A 20,833-nucleotide genomic window follows, 5' to 3' on the forward strand; every position below is an offset into this window, starting at 1 on the left:
AAGGAGCCAACAGAAGCCAGAAACAGGCGGTGAGGCAGGAAGGTTTCCTCACTGCCTCCCAGAGGCTGGTCCTGCTCGCCTCCGGGTCCTGCACTTCAGCCTCTGCAGACAGCAATACCTGCTTTCAGCGCCTCATTTGGAGGCCAGAGACAGTGGGAGAGAGAGGAAGGCATTAGCTTTGCAGATGAGCCCAATTCCAACACTGGCACTGCATGGTTTCCTGACTTCCACCAGGGGGCACTCGTAGCTCCAGGAGTAACCCCTGAGTACTGTTAGGTGTGGCCAAAAAATTGGGAAAAAAAAAAAATCAATGGCACTTTGTGAATCCAAGGGAATTCTCCAACCAGAATGGGGCCCTCGCCACACTGGATTCCCTGCAGGCCGCCTCCTTGGTGTCCTGGCCAGCGACAGGAAGAGGGGAAAGATGAGGTGGGAAAGAGAGAAGTCAGCGGGCTGGGTTCAGGCTATGCAGGTTGGTACCTCGGTTCCATCCCCAGCATCACATGGTCCCTCGTCAGTGCCAGGCGTGGCCTCAGTGCACTGAGCATAAAGTCATCTCTGAGCACCTCAAAACAGGTGAATCCTCCCACTCTTCTGCCTCCAGACTTGCATGTGACCTTAAAACCCTTACCACAGAATTTCTAAGGCCCTGGTCCAAGTGGCCACTGGAGGGTGCCCGTCCCGTCCTTTCCCATTGCACACAGCTCAGATCCATCACTGACCAGAACCAAGGTGTTGACTGAAGCCAAGATCAGGGACATCATTATGGGGGGAGGAGTCATCTGGTCCACAGTTAGGAAAAACTTGGGAAAGGGGGGGAAATACACAGAAGACAAGGAGCTAGGCAAGAAGGCAGCAGCACAGAGTAGAATGTGGAGACAAAAAATAGAAATAGAAACGGGGAAGAAGGCGGAGGCTGAAGGGAGACTGCACATGCGCAGGGTGAGCAGGAAAACAGGCCAGGCAGAGCCAGAACTGGGTCAGGAGTGGGGGGCAGGCACCCGAGGGACAGAAGCCAAGAAATGGGCAAAGGCCAGAGTTGAAGGTGGTGGGAGGTGGGTGATCCTGTGAAAGGCAGATAAATTGAGCCATGGGGAGCGGGGTTCCTGGGTGAATAAGCTCTGGGGCCAGGTGGTGTCATTTGAAGGGTGTGGCCCAGGGCAGGTCACTTCTGTTTTAGGGCCACACCCAATGGTGCTCGGGTATTCCACCTGGCTCTGTACTCAGAATTTTTTTTTTTTTTTTTTTTTGCTTTTTGGGTCACTCAGTGATCCTCAGGGGTTCCTCCTGGCTCTGCACTCAGGAGACTTCTGGTGGTGCTTCGGGGACCATATGGGGTGCCAGGGATTGGGGATTGAAGCCAGGTTGGCCAAGTGCAAGGCCAATATCCTCCCCGCTATACTATCACCCCAGTAGTGCTATCACCATAGGTCATTTCTGAGTTCTCCCATCATCATCCAGGCCCCCTGCCATGCTATGGGCAGAACAATTCATCAAGGACAGGAGCTGGCCCAGGCATTTCTGTGTTCCCTGCTGGGAAACAGGCGCAGGTAGTGGCAGTGGCTCCCGGCAGCCTCAGTCCCCACATCTCTCCCCTTGGCACAGTCCCCCACACCCCCAAACACACACAGGCCCCCGCATTCCTCCAAAAAGTCATTTTTTTCTTTTTTAAATAATGTGAAAATGCCACGCGAAGGTTTGAACCAGGGGCCCTCTCTGGGGGGCCGGGCTGGGGAGGGGGAAAAGGGGATCGCCAAGTTAGGGAGGTCCAAGCCCCCCAAAGCTGCAGCCCCTACCTGTTGCCAGGAGGGAGGAAGGAAGGGCCCCCGCTGGACCCCAGGGGCTCCAGGCCCGAAAGTTCAGTTCAGTTCAGTTCCAAGAAAGGTGGTTCTCTAGGGTGGGGATGGGTTTGAGAGGGGCTTCCAGCCTCATTTGGCACCAAGGGAGTCAGAGGGGTCCGGGGAGCCGTCTGGGGAGCTGGGGGGTGGGGGGCCAGGGCCTCCCGTTTGGCACATGGTGGGGGAGGGGGAGGCCTCAACCTCAGGGGCCTCCCTGGAGGCGGCGTCTGTGGTGGTGACAGTGGGTCCATCGTCCACAGAGGATTCTACCCTCAAGCCCTCTTCTGGGGGTGCGGGGGGGTAGAGGCTTCGGGGAGTCAGTTCTCCACGGGGCCTGAGGAGGGAGAGAAAGCAAAGAAAAAGGCAATCAGCCTCAGGGCTCAGCTTGAGTGACAAATCCCAAAGCCCCAGGTGAGGGGAGATGTCCAGTCTCTGGGCCTCCTGGGCTCCCCACATCTCTTCTTCACAAACCCCATCTTTGCTGCAGTCTTCCTGTCCACCTGCTTCTGGCCCCCTCTGCCCCCCAGTACACAGACCCCCGCAGCACCGAGCCCAGGGCTCAATCCCCCACCCAGTCCCAGGCCCAGCACCAAGCACCCAGTCACCGATGGAGTAAAGCTCCTGCCTATATGCTTCCCTCCCCCCAGCCTTGCCCAGGGCCCCTCCCAACAGGAGAGTGGACTGCCCATCCCCCAGACCCTGAAACCCGAGTTCAAGGGAGACAGTCTCCCCCAGGACCACGGGCGAGCCCTCTGGGTCCAACTACTTTCTTTTGTTTGCTTTTTGGGGGGCCACACTCAGTGGTGCTTAGGGTTTAGTCCTGGCTCTGCACTCGGGGATCACTCCTGGTAATACTTGGGGGACCCTATGGGGTGCCAGGGTTCAAAACTGGTGGGTTGCATGCAAGGCAAATGTCCTACCCCCTGTGCTGTCACTCCGGCCCCATCCACCACCTTTGAGCTATGGTCACAGTCACACCATCAATCCGGTGTCCCGGCCCTGGCCCCAGTTGCCCTCTGGGCCCATAGCCAGCTGCCGAGTGGATGAGCCCGTCTGAGCACAGAGTCTGAGGGAGGAGGGCCCTTGACAGTCCTGTTGATGCAACTCGTGAAACACTGAGCAAATGTGGGGTTCTGGGATTCAGAGCTGTACATTCTCTGCCCTGGCTCCCCCAATATCACTTTGGTGGCTGGCACTGCTGCCTGGGACCTCACCCATCCCCTGGCCACTGTCCCTGCACCCTGGACACACCCCATCCTTGCCTGCGTCCTCTCCCTCATCAACCCTCACCTGGGCATCCTCCCTGGCTACTAGTCCATCAGCTGCCAGGGGACCCCGGAGGTGTCTTCCTCCTGCACCCAGGACTGGTGCTGCCTCCCCACCCAGTTCTTTATCACACCCCTTCTCTAATCACACCCCTTCTCTCTGCCTGCACCCCACTCTCTAAAAAAGTCCCAGGGGCTGGAGCGATAGTACAGCAGGTAGGGCGTTTGCCTTGCACGCGGCCGACCCGGGTTTGATTCCCAGCATCCCATATGGTCCCCCGAGTACCGCCAGGAGTAATTCCTGAGTGCAGAGCCAGGAGTCAGCCCTGAGCATTGCCGGGTGTGACCCAAAAAGCAAAAAAAAACATAAAAATAAAAAAATTAAAAAGTCCCAGATGTGAACTAAGAAACTCCTTTCTGTGCTGGAAATTGGTCAAGCACCTCCTGCCTGGGCCTATGTTCCAAGCTGCCCGTCCCTCCACTGTCCCTTCCCTGCAATGCTCAACACTTAGGTCACTGCTTAAAGGATCCTGGGACCCGCAGCATTGTCCCTGCGGCCATAGGCTCTGCAAGGCCCTGGCTTGGGGGCTCTTACAGCACTGCAGGATTGTGAGGGCAGAGTCTGGAGGAAGCTGCTGGGTGGGGCCCCGCATTCAGGCCTCGCATGGAATCCTCCGTGGTAAGCAGCCTCAGTGGCTCTGCACACAGCCCTGCACTGATGCACGTCCCGAGAGAATGGCCTGTAACCTGGGTGAGGAGGACCAGATCCTTCGATCCCATTTCCTTCCTGTGGCCCAATTACAGGTTCAGCCACCCTGACTAGATGCTTGTTCTACCGAGGACACTCAGCGGCACAGAGATGGAAAGCGGCCTGCCCACTGACCACCCTGTCCTAACAGGGGTCATTCCAAGTCCCAGGCAGGAGGAGGGAGGGCAGAAATGGAGCCTCCCTTTATTTTCTTTTCTTTTTGGGTCACACATCCAGGGTTACTCCTAGCTCTGCGTTCAGGAATTACTCCTGGCTGTGCTCGGGGGGACCATATGGGATTCCAGAGATTGAACGTAGCCCTGTGCAAGGCAAACGCCCTACCTGCCCGAGCTATATACTATTGCTCCAGCCCGAGCCTTCCTTTAGAATTTGGGTCAGGACTCCTCCCTACCCGCCACTGCCCTCCCTGAGGCCAGCACAGCAGGGAAGAACCTGCTGTTCTCTGGATGTACAGCAGGAGGCAGCAGAGAGCAGAGTTCCCCTGCAGCCCCCCCCCCCCTCCCGCCCCCCGCCCCCCCTCGGCTGGGCGGTCTTCTGACTCCTATAGCCCCAAACCCACACTGGCCTCCGAAACCAGAGGTGAGGTGATCATGTCTGGGCTGGTGATGAGAAGCCATGCCTTATGAACCACCACCGGAAGGAACCGACTCATGGTGCCTGAGGCCAGTCAGCTGTTGTCAACCCTGTATCCTCAGGCTTTCCATGTCTCAGTTTCTTCTTCTGAGACTATGCATGAGACTGTGCATGAGACTATGATCCACCCCCTGGCATGGCCCTGAGCAGTCAGTGATGGAGCCCAGACATGGCAGGGCCTAGTATGTGCATGCTTGATATTCAGCAGTGGTAACTGATTCCTACACGGGGCATCCATCCTGACTGCATCTCTCTGCTCTGGGCTCCCTCTCCTTGTCTGCTCCTCGTCTACATACTGCAGCAAAGACAGGCAAGACTCCAAGAAGATCCAGCAGGGGAAACTGAGGCCCAGGCAGGTCGTGTAATTGTTACAGCCCATCTAGTGGGCACCACCTGGTTGGATCCACTGCCGGACTTGGGAGTTTAGCGGTGAGTGGGCTGAGGGAGGCATGGGAATTCAGAGGGGTGGAAAAGGGAGAGAAACAAGTGGGGGGGGGAGAGAGAGAAACAGACAGACAGAGACAGAGACAGAGGGGGAGGAGAGACTGGCGGAGGTGGGGAGAAGTGAATACCTGCGGGTCGGGCGTCGGGAGCCCGGGCGGGGGGCCCCGGGGTCTCCAGCGCAGGCGAGACGGAGAAGCGGGAGAAGCACAGGGGGGCGCCTGGCGGGGGCAGGAGGGGGAAATCCTCCGCCCACTCGAAACTGCCTCCTAGAGAGAGGGAAGAGAGGATGGGTTCGGGAATGGGGGGGGGCGGTGAGATGTTCAGACTCTGCCCTGAGCCAGCCCGCTGGAACCGCTCTTAGCCCCGCCCTCCTGTAAACCCCGCCCACAAGTCACCGCCCCTTTCACACACCCGCCCACCAGGTACCACCCCTCCCTCACCAAAGCCGCTGTCGTTGCTGGGAAACCCATCTCCGGGGGTGGCGGGATGGGGAGGCGTTGGGGGCGCTGGGGGTGTTGATGGGTCCGTGTCCCCCTCGGGAGGGCCCTGGACGCTCAGCTCGTTGGTTGGCGTCTCCTGGGAAGGCAGATCAGGAGCAGCGAGAGGGAATGAGCCATCACAGCCCACCGAGCAAATTCTCCGATTGCGATTGCGATTGCGGAGCCTCACCCACATCTAAGCACCGCTTCCTGCAGCGCGGCCCTCCGCGGCAGGAGTTTCTCCGGGCTCCTGAAGGCTCTCCCTCCCTCACAGCGAAACTAATACTCTCCTCTCCAGGATCCCTGCTTACCTCCTACAGCTCGGCAGGCTGTACAAGTCCAGAACCAGAGCTACCTGTTTGCTCCTATGGCCCTGCAAAATCCTTACTCCGTCCTGTGCCCGCCGGCCCGCTGCCCTGTCTCCTAAGCGTCCACCTTGACGTGTCTCCTTTCAAACTCTCCAAATCTTCACCCTGTTCTCACTCAAGACTTCACAAGGGGCCCCAGGTTCATCTAGACACGTCCCCTACCCCCCTTTACTCAGTTCAGTACGATTTCTTCCGATTCGGTTCCTCTGAACACAATCCTCAACCCGTCTCGCTAAACTCTCGCCCCCAACCAACTTCATTATACCTAACCCCACTCAAACTTAACACAAGTCTCTTAAGCACCATCAGCAGCCTCTCCGGTGGCTGAAACCTCGTAGGTAACTTCTGTTGGACCTGGGTCCAGTCCCTTTACCAGCACCTAATACCAGACCCACCTCTCCAAGACCTCAACATTGCCTCACTTGTATCTGTAGACTCTGCTCTTGAGCCAAATACCTGCTCTGGACGCAGTCTCTCCATCACCCTCCACCACTACCTCCCGCACAGGCCTCTCCCTCTCCTCCCAGGACCTGCTCTGGACCACGCCCCAGGCCCCATCCTGCTAGCCCTGCCCCAGGGAATCTTCCCAGACCACGCCCCCAGACCCGCCCCTCTAGGACCCCGCCGCAGGGACTCTTCCCAGCCTACGCCGCCAGACCCGCTCCTCTAGGACCCCGCCCCGGGCAATGTCCAAGGCCCGCCCTCTAAAAGCTCCATCCCGCAAGGTCCAGCGCCAAGCAATATCCAAGACAATGCCCCCAGGCCTGCCCCTCTAAGGCCCTGCTCCCAAGGCTCCGCCCCGGGCAGCGCTCAGACGAAGCCCCAGATCCGCCCACCTAGGGACCCATCCCCACAAGGTCCCACCATACCAGGCCCCGCCCCTCCATGCCCTCTCCTCGGGGCCACGCCCACATCCGGCCCCTCCCGCCCCGCCCCGCCCCCAGGGCGTCCCCTCTGGGCGGCTCACCTGGTCGAAGAGGTAGACGGTCACGTCCCCGTGGAAGGAGACCATCTTGCGCTTCCTCTCCAGCTCGCTGTCCTCGGACTCGTCGGCCCCGCGCGGAGACTTGAGCAGCCCCCGCAGCGGGCGGGCCGCGTCCGCGTCGGCACTGCTCACCACGACGGGCACCGGGGCTGCCCGCGCCCTCCCGGGGCCCCGCGGCCCCGCCGCCGCGCCCGCCGCCGCTGCCTCCTCGTCCTCCTCCTCGTCCTCGTCCTCGTCCTCCCCGTCCTCCTCCGCCGGCCCCGACGCTCCCGCCCCGCCGGCCTCCCCGCCAGCCGCCCCGGCGTCCGCGCCCTCCCACGGAGGCCGCCGCGGGCCCGGGCCCGGGAACGGCGTGAGCGTGAGCGGCGGCAGCGCCAGCGACAGCCGGGAGAGTTTGGCTGCGAGGTAGGTAAGAGACGCGGTGAGAGCCTGTCCCGGGGAAACTGAGGCCCGCCCGCCCGCAGAACTGTGTGTAAGGCCCAGCGCTGTCCTCATGCACTACTGGGGCCTTTCCCCGCTTCTATAGGCCTGACATCCCCCTCCACCCCCCCACCCCGATCCCCGACTCCCGCTTCCCCATACTTTCCCACAGGTCAATTAAGGACCCAACTTTGCCCCATGACCCAGCAGCCCCAGTGCCCTGGCCCTAGGGCCCCTCCATCTTCTGTTCCTCTTCATTCCTTTTGGGGGGATGCTGGTGGTGATGCCCAGGGCTGACTCCTGGCTCTGTGCTCAGGGGTCTCTCCTGGTACGGTTTGGGGAACCATATGTGGTCTTAGGGATTAAGCTCAGGTGGGCCACCTGCATGGCAAGTGCCCTCCCGGGGCTCCTTATGGCTCTGGCCCCTCCTGCCTAATTCATGTGGAATTTCCACCCAGCCACGTGGGCAAGTCCGCTGGGGCCCCCACTTGACCTCCCACCTCTGAGCCTTTGCCTGTGTCCTTCCCTGTGCTGGAAACTTGCTTTTCCACTTTCAGTCCTGCCTCTCCCCCCAGCTTCATGGGGGAGGTTTGGTCAGCCCAGGGCCACAAGGGCAGAGTCCCCGGATCTAACCCAGGCGTGGGTAGGTGGTGTGTGCCTGTCTCCAATTCTACTTATATGGCAATGTCATTCCTGTTTGCCTTGCCACAGAACAGAGAGCCCCCCTCCCTGGGTGGCACCCCCAAATCCCAAGCAAACGGAGGACTCTGGCACTGTTTGGGAGTTCATGAAGAATTGTTCCCTGTGGTATGCTACTGACCCTGGCACATTTCCTCTCTGGCCTGTGTCACCAGACAGGATTGAGTCCTAAAAGGAAAAGGCCTTTTCTTAGCACCCCCAGATCTCAGCCTGCTGGCCAAGGAGGATGGCAGTTCTCTGGAGGACAAACGAAGCCAGCCCTGTTTGCTTGCTGTGTGCCCCTGGGCAAGCAGAACTACCTCTCTGTGCCTGTTTGCTCATTGGTAAGTGCACAGAGGCCACACTCATTCCTCCTGGTGCATAAGTGAACTGGGTGTCCAAGCACCGCTGGCAGAAAGGTGGCTGAGGAGGGTCACTCTCCTGCTCTCGTCCACTCCAAGCCAGCTGCTTTGGCCTCTTGCAACTCTCCTGAACATGCCAGGCTACTGCCCACCCAGCATGGTCCCCTCAAATCTCCTCACAGCTCACTGTCTTTGGGGGAGGGGGAGTTGGGGCAGGTTAAGCGGTGTTCGTGGCTCTTTGCTCTGCACTCAGGAATCACTCCTGGCAGTGCTCAGGGGACCCTATGGGAAGCAGGGATGGAGCCTGGGTCGGCCACATACAAGACAAGTGTCCAACCCACTGTGCTCTGTTTCACTCCTTATCTGCTCAAAAGTCACTTCCTCTTTGGGGCCTTCTCTGTCTACCCATCTCTGGGTGCTGAGGTCGGGGTAGGGGCTGGACAGAGGGAGCTGTCAAGAGTTGTGGTCTCCAGGAGAAGGGAGGGGGACAGATATTAGAGATCCTGATTCAAGGTTTTGGGGCTGGAGCAATATACAGCAGATAGGCTATTTGCCTTGCATGCGGCTGACCCACGTTTGATCCCCAACATTCTATATGGTCCCCTGAGCACCTCCAGGAGTAATTCCTGAGTGCAGAGGCAGGAGTAACCCCTGAGTATTGTCAGGTGTGACTCAAAAAGCCAAAAAAGAAATCATGAAGTCTTCCCCAGGCTGTGGGGTCTTGAAGGATGAATAGGAGTTTTCTGGGTTAAAAAAACAAACAAAAAACCCAGAATAGGAACCACAGGCCCATTCCAGCCTTTTCTCAGCCTCAGCCCTCTAGGTCATCAAACCGTTTCCTATTGCTCCGCTTTCCTGCAATAACACCCAAAAAGTCCTCACACCAGCCCTGAGTGGTGGCTGTTCTAACACCAAAGGCTTTGAGAAAGGGCCCAGCCCTGCTTCTTAGAACCTTGAACCCCAGCTACAGACTCTTGTTTTGGGGTCACACCCAGTGGTACTCTGGGTTTAGTCCTAGCTCTGCTCTTAGGGATCACTCTTAGAGGCCGGGGATCGAACCTGTGTGGGCCACATGCAAGGCCAGTGCCCGCCCTGCCGTGCCATCTCCAGCTGCTGATGCTGTGATGTCCCCCAGGAAATCGTGGGGAGCCTTTCCCTGGCGGGACAGGACCAACCAGCCCATCTGGCACTACGAAAGAATTCCTGACTGGAGCTGGGGAGTGCAGCCCACCTGCTTCCTTCATTCCCATGTACCACCTGGGCGTCTGGAGGCTGGGCAACCCCTGTTGAACTAGGGCCAGACCCTGGGCCGGGGCTTTTGTGGACCCTGACCCTGAGCCCCAGCAAACAAGCTCTCTGGGGCAATTCTCTAAGGCCAGGACACAAAAGGTCATTGGTCCCTAGAAGCAGGGACTTGGGGCCGCAGGCCTGACTGAAGACATCATTCCACCCCACCCCAGGCTCCCAATTCTCGCCCTCCCCCCCATCCTGCCCATAGCCACCTCCTCACCTTTGATCTGCTCGCTGTTCCCCTGGGGGGGTCCCAAGTCTAAGAAGAGCCGTGGCATCTCGGGACCCTTCCTCTCGGGCGGCCGTGGGGCCCCGTCTCCGCTGGGTGCCGTGTCTCCGCCGGCCCTGCTGTCGGGAAACCCGGGTTCTCCCTCGGGCGGCCCCTCCGGCCTGGCTTTCGGGGGCGCTGGCTCCGGCCTCCTCGGGGGCCCCTCCGGCAGCGGCGGCGGCGGCAGCGGCCTCGTGCTGTCTGCCCATCCGGCCTTTGCGTCCACGCCGCTTCCGAGGCCGCCGCCGGGGGCCGTCCCCATGCCCACTAGGGCTCGGCCCCCACTCCCGAGGTCCAGCCTCCCAGCCCCCGGGGCTTTCGGTGCCCCCCCAGTCTCGGGGGCTCTCCCCTCGGTCCCGGGTTCCAGCACCCCGCTCCTGGGAGCTGGGCCAGGCAGGCCAGGGGCTGTCTCCCCGCTGTTCCGGGCCAAGGCCGCTGTGCCGGGTGTGGGGGCTCTCTGCAGTGTGGTCTCGGGGGCTGGTCCCCCATTCTCCGTTGTCTCCTCCCAGGGCCCTGGGGCTCTCCAGGGCCCAGTCTCTGGTGGCCTCTCCGTGTTCCGGATGAGTCTCAGGCCCCCATTCTCGGAGACCGTCTCCTCGATCTTTGGGGGTGTCAGCTCCCCATTCACCAGCACTTTCTCGTCTCTCTCGGGGGACCTCAGCTCCCCATTCGCCAGCGGTTTCTCCTTCCTTGGGGGTGTCAGCTCCCCATTCTCCAGCACTTTCTCTTCTCTCTCGGGGGACCCCAAGCCCCCATTCTCCACCACCTTCTCCTCGAGGCCCAGGGCTCTCTGCCCCCCGTTCTCCGACACTGTCAGCCCGTTCACGTGGGGGCTCAGGTCCTGGCTCAGGCTGGGGGCTCTCTTCCCACTGCCCGGGACTGAGGGGTCCCTGCTGGCCTCCGGGGCTCTGCTCGCCTTCCAGGGCCCCGTCTCGCGGGAATTTGGCCTCTTGTCCCCGAGGAGGTTCCGGGTCACGTCCTCCCGTAGTGACACCAGCAGCTGCTCCGTGCTCACCTGCACCATGAAGGCGGGCTTCTCCCGGACCCCCGGTGCTGGGCGGGGACCCGGGTCTGGGGGTGGCCGGGGCGCTCCCGGGTCGGGGGGCTCGGGGGGAGCCCGCGGCCGAGGGACCCCTTCCTCCTCGGCTGCCCCCCCACCGGGGAAGGCTCCCTCGGGGGAAAAAGGGGTCTCGGTCTCGTAGCCACTGTCCCCCGGCTTGGGGCCCGGAGACGATAGGCCTGAGCCGGGACTGGCCACGGCTGAGAGGGGTTCGGGGGACACGGCGGGGTCCGCGGGGACCCGGGGAGGTGGCGGCGGGGGGGGGGGAGCGGGAGGTGGCCCCCGCCCGGGGTACTGGGGCGCCGCCGCCCCCATGAGGGGGTCCAGAAACTCGGGGGGGGCCGAAGAGGGGGGGGCCAGGGGCAGGTCGGCCAGGGAGCCCCGCTCTGCCCTCAGGGACGAGTCGTCCTCTGGGGGGTGGGGGCAGCCAAGAGCGGGGTGGCCCCCCCAGCCAGCCACGGCTTCCCCCCGCTCCAGGGGCAGGCAAGAGCAGGCACCCTCACGGCTGCACAGGGGACAGTGGAGGGGGCCCCGGCGGCTGGGCGCACCCCCCAGGCTGCTGCTGTCCCCCCCGGGGGAGCTGCCCTCCTCCTCCTCCTCTTCCTCCTCTTCCTCCTCGGCCCAGGGCGCGGCCCCTCTCTCCCCCAGCACCTCGGCGGGGTCTCCAGCCAGTGTCTCCCCAGCACCGCGGCCCTCGGGGTCCCAGCCGCTCAAGAGGAAGCTGCCGGCCGCCGAGGACTGGGCTGGGAAGGGCCGTGGCGCCGGGAAGAGCGGGGAGGCCCAGGTCTCGGACACCAACTGGGGGACCTCGGTGGGGGCCTGGGGGGCCTGGGGGGCAGGCACTCCGGGGTCCAGGGGGTCCCAGTCATTGGGGAAGAGGGGTTCGGGCGGGGAGCCATGCTCCTCCAGGCGGATGTAGTACTCGCTGCTGACCGAGGGGCTGCGGGCACTGATTACGGGCAGCACACTGGGCGTGGACAGCGCCTCATAGAAGGGGTTGGAGGGGTTGGCGTGGGGCGCGGGGGGTGCCGAGGCAGGCTGCCAGGGAGGGGCACCCCCACCGCGGCCGGCCCCCCGCCGCGCCTTCTCCCACAGGCACTCGAGGTTCAGGCCGCGGCTGCTCTCGGTGACCGTGAGCACGTCGTCGGGGTCAGCGCCCGGGAAGCCGTCCAGGAGGGGGAACGGCGAGGACAGGGTGCCCGGGCGGGGGGCACTGTGCTGTGCCGGCCAGGGCCAGGGGAAGGGCCCATCACGGGGTGGGGGAGGTGGTGGGGGGGGACGAGGGGGCCGCTCGGACAGCAGGTAGGTGAGCTGCAGCTGGAGGTCAGAGGCCGAGGGGCGCTGGGCGGGGGGCCGCCAGCAGGACTGCAGAATGTCGTACCTGGGGGGAGGGGAGAGTGAGGGGCTGGGGCCTCAAGGGGGTATGGGGCCCAGGGAGAGGGGACCCAGAGAGAGGGACAGGACACTGAGGCTGTCAGGGAAACCAGGCAGCAGTGCCTGGGGACTTGGGGAGAGGGGCGGGGGCCTCCCAGAGCGGCTGTGCCTTTTGCCTGCTCTCCCTCTCCAAGTGGCAGAAGCTGGCAGAAGGGATGCGGGTGTCCCCTCCTGGTGGCAGTGGGCGAGCAGGGAGAGAAGGTAGGGGCCGGGTGCCCGCCCTCACCAGTAGTCAGCATAGGGCAGCTTGAGCCGAGGCCTGGCCAGCTTCACGTGCTGCTGCCGGACCACGAAGGCCAGGACCTCTTCGTCTGACAGGTGGCGGTAGGGCTGCGCCCCAAACTCAAAAAGTTCCCACAGGGTCACTCCTAGGGACCTGTGGGGAACAGAGAGAGTAGAGCCCCCTCCTGGTGACTCCGGGGCCTCACAGCCAGGTCACAGTCTTGGTGCCCAACCAGTGACAGCAGAGATGCCCAGCCCCAGGGCCCCCGCCCAGTCCTGGCCCCGCCCCCCCACATGCCCGTCAGCCCTGCCCATCAGACCCCCAGCAGGCCCACTGCCCCCGCCCCTCACCAGATGTTACTCTCCCGGCTCTGGTCCACCACCATGAAGGTGCCATGCAGCTCCCCTAGGAGCTCGGGCGCTGCCCAGCGCAGCGGGATCCACAGGCGCTCAGGGGTCAGGTAGTAGTCTTCCTGCGGGCCGTGGGTGGGCGGCGTGGTCAGGCGGGCCGGGACTCCCCACCCCCCACCGAGGGAGGGGGGACCCCACCTTGTAGTTGCTGTGGGCCAGCCCATAGTCTCCGATGCGCACAGTGAGGTCAGAGGTGAGCAGGCAGTTGCGCAGGGCCAGGTCACTGGGGTACAAGGTGGGAACCTTGAGGGGCCTGGGCTCCCCTCTCTGATCCCTCCTGTCCCCCTCCCCTGCCTCCTCCCTGGGCTGTGTCCGTCTCCCCCTGGGCTCCTCCCCAGGTATCACCTGTGCACGTAATTGTGGGCGTGGAGGTGTGCCAGGCCGCGGGCGATCTCCAGGCCCATCCTCTGCAGTGTCCTCATGTCTCGAGGGGGCAGCTCAGGGGACAGGCCCTCAGGGGGCCGCTGGGCTCGTAGGTAACGCTTCAGGTCCCCCTGGGAGGGACCGGGAGGAAGACTCAGCACCCAAACACCCAGAGGTGAGGACAGTGGCAGCTTCTGCCCTCAGTGGCAGCCCCCTAGAGCCTCAGTTTCCCTGGGTGCCCATCCCCAGGAAATTCATCAGAAATGCTAGTGACTATCTCTGGGGCACCTGGTGAAGAGATGGGCCAAGAATGCCTTGCCGTCTCTCACCCCACTGCCCTCCAGTTGGGCCCTCACCAGTTGGCAGAACTCCATAATCAGCAGGAAGGGCAGAGTCTCCACACAGACACCCAGGCACTGGAGGACGTTGGGGTGCTGCAGGCTCCTGCGGGGAGGGGTAATGACAGTCAAGAGACAGTCCCTCCCGCTTTCCTCACCTGGGGTCCCCTCCCTGCAACACCCTGCCCCAGGTCCCCATTCTGGATGCTGCTCACCCATTGGCCCTCCCTGTCCTACCCCCTTCCAGAGCTGGACTTCCTGCCCCACTCCTCACCTTCTAGGTGCTCCCCAGCCTCCTCCTGGCCTCCCTGCCTCTAGCCTCTCCCTTTTTGTCTGTCTTGCTCTGTGCCGCCCAGCTCACAGCTCCACAGGGCTTCCCAACATCCCAGGACAGAGCCTGGCTCACTCCTCATGCCCCTCCATTCCTCTCACCCCACAGGGGCCTATAAACATTAACGCCTGCTTAGGTTCCCCGGCCCTTGCCTCAGCATCCACATCCTCTCCCCCAAATACCAGGGGTGCCGAGTCAGGAGGCTTAAGCTCAGAATGGGCCCTTCCTAGGTGCGTTACCTCCTGGCTTCTCCTGGCCTCCTGTTCCTCCACTATAAAATGGGGACAGCGGGCGCCGCATCCCCTAATGTCAGGGAGGGAACTACACAGACGCTCCTCCCCGCGGGACTGGGACCTAGATTTGAACCTCCCAGCACAGCCTGGCCTGTTTGCTATCCCCCTGCATGGCGACTGCAGTTCCCTGCCTCCTGGCCTGTGTGCTCGAGGTCCCCAGTGCCTGGAGCACAGACCCCACCCTGCTCTGCACAACCCTCCCCTCCAGCAGCTGGGCCTCCCCCCACCACACACTGAGCCCTCTTAGGACCCTTCTGCCTCAGGGCACTAGCCCTGCCCCGAGTCTTCCCTGTTGGGGGCTAGACTAGAGGGGTTCAGTAGGAAGGAAGGTTTTTACCCGGAGCACCTGGGGAGGTGTGGAGAGAAACAGTCACTCTGGAAGTCCAGAGTGGCTGTTGGGGGTGCCTAAGACTGCCGGGACAGCAGTATCTCCAGGCTCAAGAGGGAGCAAGAGGTTCCCATGTGGCGGGACTTAAAGCTGGTCGGGGCCAAGGGACAGGACAGTGGGTAAAGCACTGGCCTTGCATGAGACTGGCCCTGGGTTCAACCCCCAACACCGTATAATAGTCTCTCAGCATTACTGGAAGTGACTCCTGAGCACCGCCAGGTGTGGCCCACAAACCTCCCCCCACCAAGAAGAGGGAAGCTGGGTGTCACTGCACTTCTATCAAAGGCCACTTCTGTTCCCCAACACCCTGGTGCCCATTTAACCATTTAATCATCCCCACCCCCCCCCCAGATGTGCCCAGGGCCACCCCCAGTTAGTGGACTTGACCTCAGAGTGCCTGGCTCACTCAGCAAACGGTGCTCCCCACACTTTGTGGGCTAAAGGGTGGGACCCCTAGCCGCTGCTGCACTTCTGTCAGAACTGTCTAGAAAAGCTGTAAGGGTGGAAATGTTGGAGATCCGAGCTCATTGGGGACCCAGTGCTGTCTGCCACTGCCCAGGGTGGGTAGTGGGTGCTGAGTGGGCCCTGGGAGGCCAAGAGCAAGTGGCTACAGGACATGGTGACAAAAGAGGCCACCAAGAGTGAGTGTGGTGGAGAATCCTGGGCGCATTCCATTTTGGGGGAGGAGGCACAATTCAATTTGCTCAGGGATCACTCCTGGAAAGGCTCGGGGACCATTTGGGGCGCCAGGGACTGAACTAGGGTGCAAGGGTGACACCCTTCTCAATGTACTATCACTCTGGCCTGGCACCCCTCTTTAGAGCTGCGGGAGGCTGTGTCAGGGGCAGAGGGGCAGGGAGCCATTTGGGTGCTGGGACCTGACCACGCACAGTGACCTTCCCCGAACAGCACCTTATTGGTTTGTTTTTTTTGGGCCACACCTTGCAGGAGAGCGACTCCAGACTCAGTGCTCAGGCGTCAATACTAGCAGGGCTCGGGGGAATCCACCCCGGGGTGGGATCTGGGTCTCCTGCACGGAAGGCCTGAGCTTAGCTGTTGAGCCACATCTGGAGCCCCTCAACAGTGCTTATTTGTGGGGGGCTTTAGGGGGTCCATTAGTGTGGTGCTCAGGAGGCCTGGGGGCCCCCCTGGTGATCTTGGCCAGCCCGGCTGATGGGTCAATGAGAGGGTTTGAGGGTGCGATGCTGCTCAGGGCCTGCAGTGCTGGGGGGTCACCCAGATCACCACAGCGGTGCTGGGGGCGTCAAACCTGGATAGGCATCCACCGCTGCTCCCCTGCCCCGTGCTCCCTCCAGCCCATCAGTCAACAACTTCCTGAGACAGGGGTGTTTGCACACACAGCCCACCATGGGCATTCTGAGAACAAATGCTTCTCTGGCCCTGGGCTCTGAAGTCCTTGCGGGAGAGACAAGCAGGGGGAGGACCGGGGGCTATGGCGGGAGGAGACTCAGTTCCTCAGTGGTCTCTTTAAGGACCTGCTGGGACACTGCCAGGGTGGCTCAGGTTCTCCCGGACCCCCTCCATGAGGCTGCACTCCGCTTCCAGAAGAGACTGAGGTTCTGAATGGAGAGGTTCCAAGCCACTCAGCCTCTGACTTTACTTGGGGCTCCCAGCAGAAAAGTATCTCCACTGAGTGACAGGCCAGGAACAGACAACCAGTGGACTCAGAGCCAGGTTTGACCCCTCGCTACTCCAGGAGACCAGGACCTGGCCGTTTGGTTCTGAGCCCACAAACGTCATTAGGTTCTAGTACCTGTAGGGCTGGGCTTCTGCGATGAACTTGCGCTGTTCCAGGGGCCCGGCGCTGGCTCTGAGCTCCTTCACCACCACCTGGGCTGGGGTATAGTCGGAGAAAATCTCTCCCAGGATCACCTGGTCAGCAGGGAAGACCAGAAGTCATATACGGGGTCCCCAGCCTCTCCCCTGATACCATCTGCACCCCACCCCGCTGGCCCCTGCATCTCCCACCTACCCTGGTTCCCCATCAGCTGTGGGGGAGCAAGACTCACGGGCCCAGAGTCCGACGGACGCAGGGAAGGATGGAAGTATGGACAGACGCACGCGTGGAGAGCCGGGTGGCCAGGCGGAGTGGTCAATGGAGTGAGGAGGGAGGCGCTGACCGACAGATGTTGGGGGGCATGAGGGGTGGGAGCAAGTGAGAGGTGAACAGATGTGAGGGCAATGGCTGGGCTGAGGGGACAGGGGGTGGTGACGGGCTCAGATGTGATGTGGATGAACACAGAACAGGAGCACAGCCAGAATGAAGCGGGCCCACCGCCTCTCCCGCCCACCCCCAGCCCCACTCACCTTCCCAAACCAGCCACTCCCTATCTCTTGTAGGTAGCTGAGATGCTGGCGGCTAAGGCCCAGGGGGGTGGTCATGTCTGGGGGTAGGGGGAAGAGGAAGACCCCCTGAGCCTCTCTTCCCTCCCAAGTGCCCCGGACAGCCCCCAACTTCAGTGGGGATTGGGATTAGGGTCAAAGCAGATAGCATTGGTTGACCGGTACAGTACATAATAAGATCTCAGCCTTCTCATTGGCTGCCCTGACAGTCCATAAAAGAATTGCAGCCTCCTCATTGGCTGCCCTGACATTCCATAATGGGATCACAGCCTCCTCATTGGCCGCGTGCGAGATAGAGGCGTCCAATCCGTGCTTCCCTTGGGTGTCTCAGGAGCCTATAACATGACTTCAGCCTACTATTGGCTGCCTCCCTGATGTAGATGCAGGCGGATCTCCCAATTCACTGCCCCACAAGATCCCCCACCCCCACCCCAATCCAGGATTTAGAGTAGAGAGGCTCTTGGAGCATCTACAATTTTCTTGTAAGCTCAGAGGCTCCCTGCCCTGCCGCTCCCCTTGGCCCGGTTCTCCGAGACCACCCAAAGATGAGGTCCCAGGGAGCCCCGTGGTGGGGGGTGGGGGGGCGGTACCTGAGTGTGCCGGCTGCGGGGCGGGCATAGGCAGGGAGACTTCAGCCAGCGGGAGGATGTAGACATCAGGCAGCGACTGTGAGGAGGAGGTCTCCTCCGCCGGGGGTGTGTACTCCCCGGAGCAATCCTCACCTTCGGGGTTCTCAAACTCCTGTTACCGGCAGGAGGACGGGGCGGGACAACAGACGAGGCTGAAACTCGCCTCTCTGGCTCCTGACCCCCCAAGCCCAGCGTAGTTTGCAGTTTTCCATCCTAAGACCCTCCCTCCGTCCCACGCCCCCTACACTCTAGCCTTAAATTCAGGTTCCCTGGGACTCTCAAGTGACTGCCCCGCCTGGGGTAAAGGAAAGAAACCTTCATCCCCATCAGTGCTACCCGCCCCCAGCACCCCGAACCTCACCTTGAAGCCCACATCGCCTCGTTTGCAACACAGACAGGTGAGGAGGAGGAAGACGAAGGCCAGCAGGCCAGAGCAGGAAATGAGAACCACGGCATAGGGGGGAGCCAGCGGGGCCTGGCCTAGGGTGAATCCATCTGCAGGCACAGGGCTGGGCTGGAGTCCCACCCTCACCCCTGCCCCCTCGCCCCGGCGCCCGGACTCCACGCCCCTCCTTTTTGGCCAGTCTCGGACTGCAACTCCCATAATGCTCTGTGCCCAAGGGTCCCTTTGACCAGGGAGCCGGATGGCCCAGGGTGTTATGGGAGTTGTAGTTTGAAGCTTCTCAGGTGGTTGGGTTGGGGGTGGGGTCCCTTCTCTACCCCCCAAACTGGGGGACCCCACACCCCCATCACCTCACCCCTGGCTTGAATGAATTCCAAAGAAGATCGAGGGAAAGAAGAGACACACTGGAGTCAGAAGCACTGAGAATTTGAAATACGCTCCCACGGACAGCCTCATCACCCCATATTTGGGTAAGAGGATGCACCCCACAATTGCAAGCTGGGAGAGGCTTCCTACCCTGTGCTGCGCCCCTCGATTTGGGGAGGGGCTGCTACCTGTCTGGAGCACACACATGTCCTCTACTCGCGCCCAGGCCGCAGAGAAGGGGACTCCGCAAGCCTTGGGTCCATCTCCCCCAAAGCCAGAGGCAGCCTCCGGAGCTGGGTTCCCTCCCCTCTGAGCCCCCAGTTTCCCCCCAGCCCTGCCTGCACACACATGCGCGTGCACACACATGTCGCCCTGATAAACCCCCTCCTCACAGCCCCCAAGCTGCCTCCCACAGGCCCCGTCCGCATCGCTGTGGGGCCCCCGGCGGCAGGAACCAGCGCGCACAGCAATCGCGACCCCGCCAAAGCCCCGCGGTCGGCCCGGGGGTCGAGGTAGCGGCCACGGGCCGCCGATGGCCAGACAGACGGGTGGATGGGCGGATGGACACTCACCAGGGTGGGCCGGGGACGCCAGGCAGCCGGAGGCGGAGACGGCCGCGAGGAGGGTGAGGGCGCCCGGGGCAGGCATCTTGTCGAGGGAGGAGGGAGATGGAGGTGGTGGCGGCTGGGGAGGAGGGGGGGCGGGCCCTCAGCCCCCAGCCATGGGGACCGGCGCGACCCTGGCCTCCCCCGGGCCCAGGAGAGGGGCAGGAGGCGCAGGACAGGGGGAGGGAGGGGCTGCTGGCTGCCTCAGGGACCCCCCTCCCCCTCCTTGAAGGGATAGACAGATGAAGGGATGGAGAGGCGGACAGGAGAGGAGCTGGGGTGCCGGGGTTGCTGGGGTGGGGGGGTGAGGGTAGGCTGGGGTGGGGGGGAGAATGCGGCCCCGCCCCCGAGGGCAGCAGGGATTGGGGGAGCAGAGAGCCTGTCAGAGGAAGGGTGGGAGGAGGGAGGATGGAGGGAGGATGGAGCGTTGTCATGGCAACTGGTTCCCCTGTAGCATTGGCTGCCAGGAGGGAGGGGAGGGGGTGGAACAGACAGGGACCAGGAGACCCTGGGTTGGGGGGAGGATAGCGCAGGGCTCCCTGAGCCTGGACCAGACACCGCTGTGCTGTGCCACTGGCATGGACACGTGTGCCCCACGCCAAGATGCGGCTGTCAGGCGCCGTCCGCAGCCCACACAAGGCTGGCACACATCGCAGGGACCTTTTAAGACAAACACATTCTCTACAAAGGTGGACAGCCATCGGCAGACGGGGACATGGCCACGTCACACACAAAGACGCAGGGAACACACAGGCAGGCCGGCCCCCGGCACAGATGCGCCCGGCCACGCAGGCATGTCAATACACCACAAAGACCCACACGTAACAGACACAGATGCCAGACAGCACCACAACATGCCAGGCACACGCACAACCCACGGACACATGGGAACAAAGACGATGGGGGCATAGTGTGCATGTCCACGTCTGCACACATAGACACACATCACAGACTCAGACATACACATTGCACAGTCACACAGATGCACAACTACACAGATACACATCACATAGACACACACCCAGACAAACAATTGTACAGACACAAACATCACATAAACATACACACTCAGACAATTAGACATGTAACACACAGATGTACACACAGACACATTACATACACATTCAGACATACACATCACATATGGAGACACATAGATGCACAGTGACATCCCAGACACAAACATCACACAGACACATCACACATGCAGACACATTGATGCACAATGACATCCCAGATGCAAACATCACACAGACACATAGACATACACATCACACACAGACACAATCACATAGGCTCATAGACACCATAGACACACACTCAGATATATACATCATACACAGACATACAAATGCACAACCACAGATACATCAATACTTAGACACACAAATGCACACATCACATAGACACAGACATACACATCATATACAGACACACAATCACATCACATAGACACATAAGACATACAGGTGCACACATCACAAAGACACATAGACATGTATCACACAGACACACAATCACAGGCTCACACTCAGACATGCACACATCATATAAATGCACTCATACCAAAAAAAAAAATTGGGGCTCGAGCGATAGCACAGCGGGTAGGGCGTTTGCCTTGCACGCGGCAGACCCCGGTTCTAATCCCAGCATCCCATATGGTCCCCTGAGCACCGCCAGGGGTAATTCCTGAGTGAAGAGCCAGGAGTAACCCCTGTGCATCGCCGGGTGTGACCCAAAAACCAAAAAATAAAAATAAATAAATAAATAAATGCACTCATACACATCACACACAGACACATACCACATGGACATGCAGACACATCA

The 20,833-nt window shown here is 61.3% G+C and overlaps 2 protein-coding genes across 2 annotated transcripts in view; one reads left to right on the plus strand and one right to left on the minus strand.

Moving 5' to 3' along the window:
• Positions 1 to 1,640: 1,640 nt before the first annotated feature.
• Positions 1,641 to 19,313, minus strand: LMTK3 (lemur tyrosine kinase 3). Its single transcript, XM_055145297.1, has 15 exons — positions 18,974 to 19,313; positions 17,994 to 18,127; positions 17,594 to 17,744; positions 16,968 to 17,044; positions 16,414 to 16,532; positions 13,646 to 13,733; positions 13,272 to 13,420; positions 13,065 to 13,149; positions 12,867 to 12,988; positions 12,520 to 12,669; positions 9,752 to 12,240; positions 6,764 to 7,179; positions 5,390 to 5,525; positions 5,078 to 5,215; positions 1,641 to 2,172 (listed from the first exon to the last, which is right to left on the minus strand). Exons 1-15 carry the CDS (start codon positions 19,047 to 19,049, stop codon positions 2,156 to 2,158), a joined length of 4,347 nt encoding a protein of 1,448 aa, XP_055001272.1. The 5' UTR covers positions 19,050 to 19,313; the 3' UTR covers positions 1,641 to 2,155.
• Positions 18,161 to 20,833, plus strand: part of SULT2B1 (sulfotransferase family 2B member 1) — a 60,669-nt gene continuing 57,996 nt past the window's right edge. Inside the window, exon 1 of the mRNA XM_004619725.2 lies at positions 18,161 to 18,505. The gene's annotated coding sequence lies outside the window, so the exon portion shown is untranslated. The remainder of the gene's footprint in view (positions 18,506 to 20,833) is intronic.

The sequence above is a fragment of the Sorex araneus genome, chromosome 8, assembly GCF_027595985.1.
Source record: "Sorex araneus isolate mSorAra2 chromosome 8, mSorAra2.pri, whole genome shotgun sequence".
In the NCBI taxonomy this organism is placed as follows: Eukaryota; Metazoa; Chordata; class Mammalia; order Eulipotyphla; family Soricidae; genus Sorex; species Sorex araneus.

Excerpts from the sequence above, each read along its gene's own strand:
- LMTK3 (XM_055145297.1), bottom strand. The coding sequence starts at position 19,049 with ATGCCTGCCCCGGGCGCCCTCACCCTCCTCGCGGCCGTCTCCGCCTCC. Across the intron at positions 13,734-16,413 it reads GCAGAAGCCCAGCCCTACAG|GAGCCTGCAGCACCCCAACG; the intron begins GTACTAGAACCT and ends CCCTCCCCGCAG. Across the intron at positions 13,150-13,271 it reads GCCCACAATTACGTGCACAG|TGACCTGGCCCTGCGCAACT; the intron begins GTGATACCTGGG and ends CTTGTACCCCAG.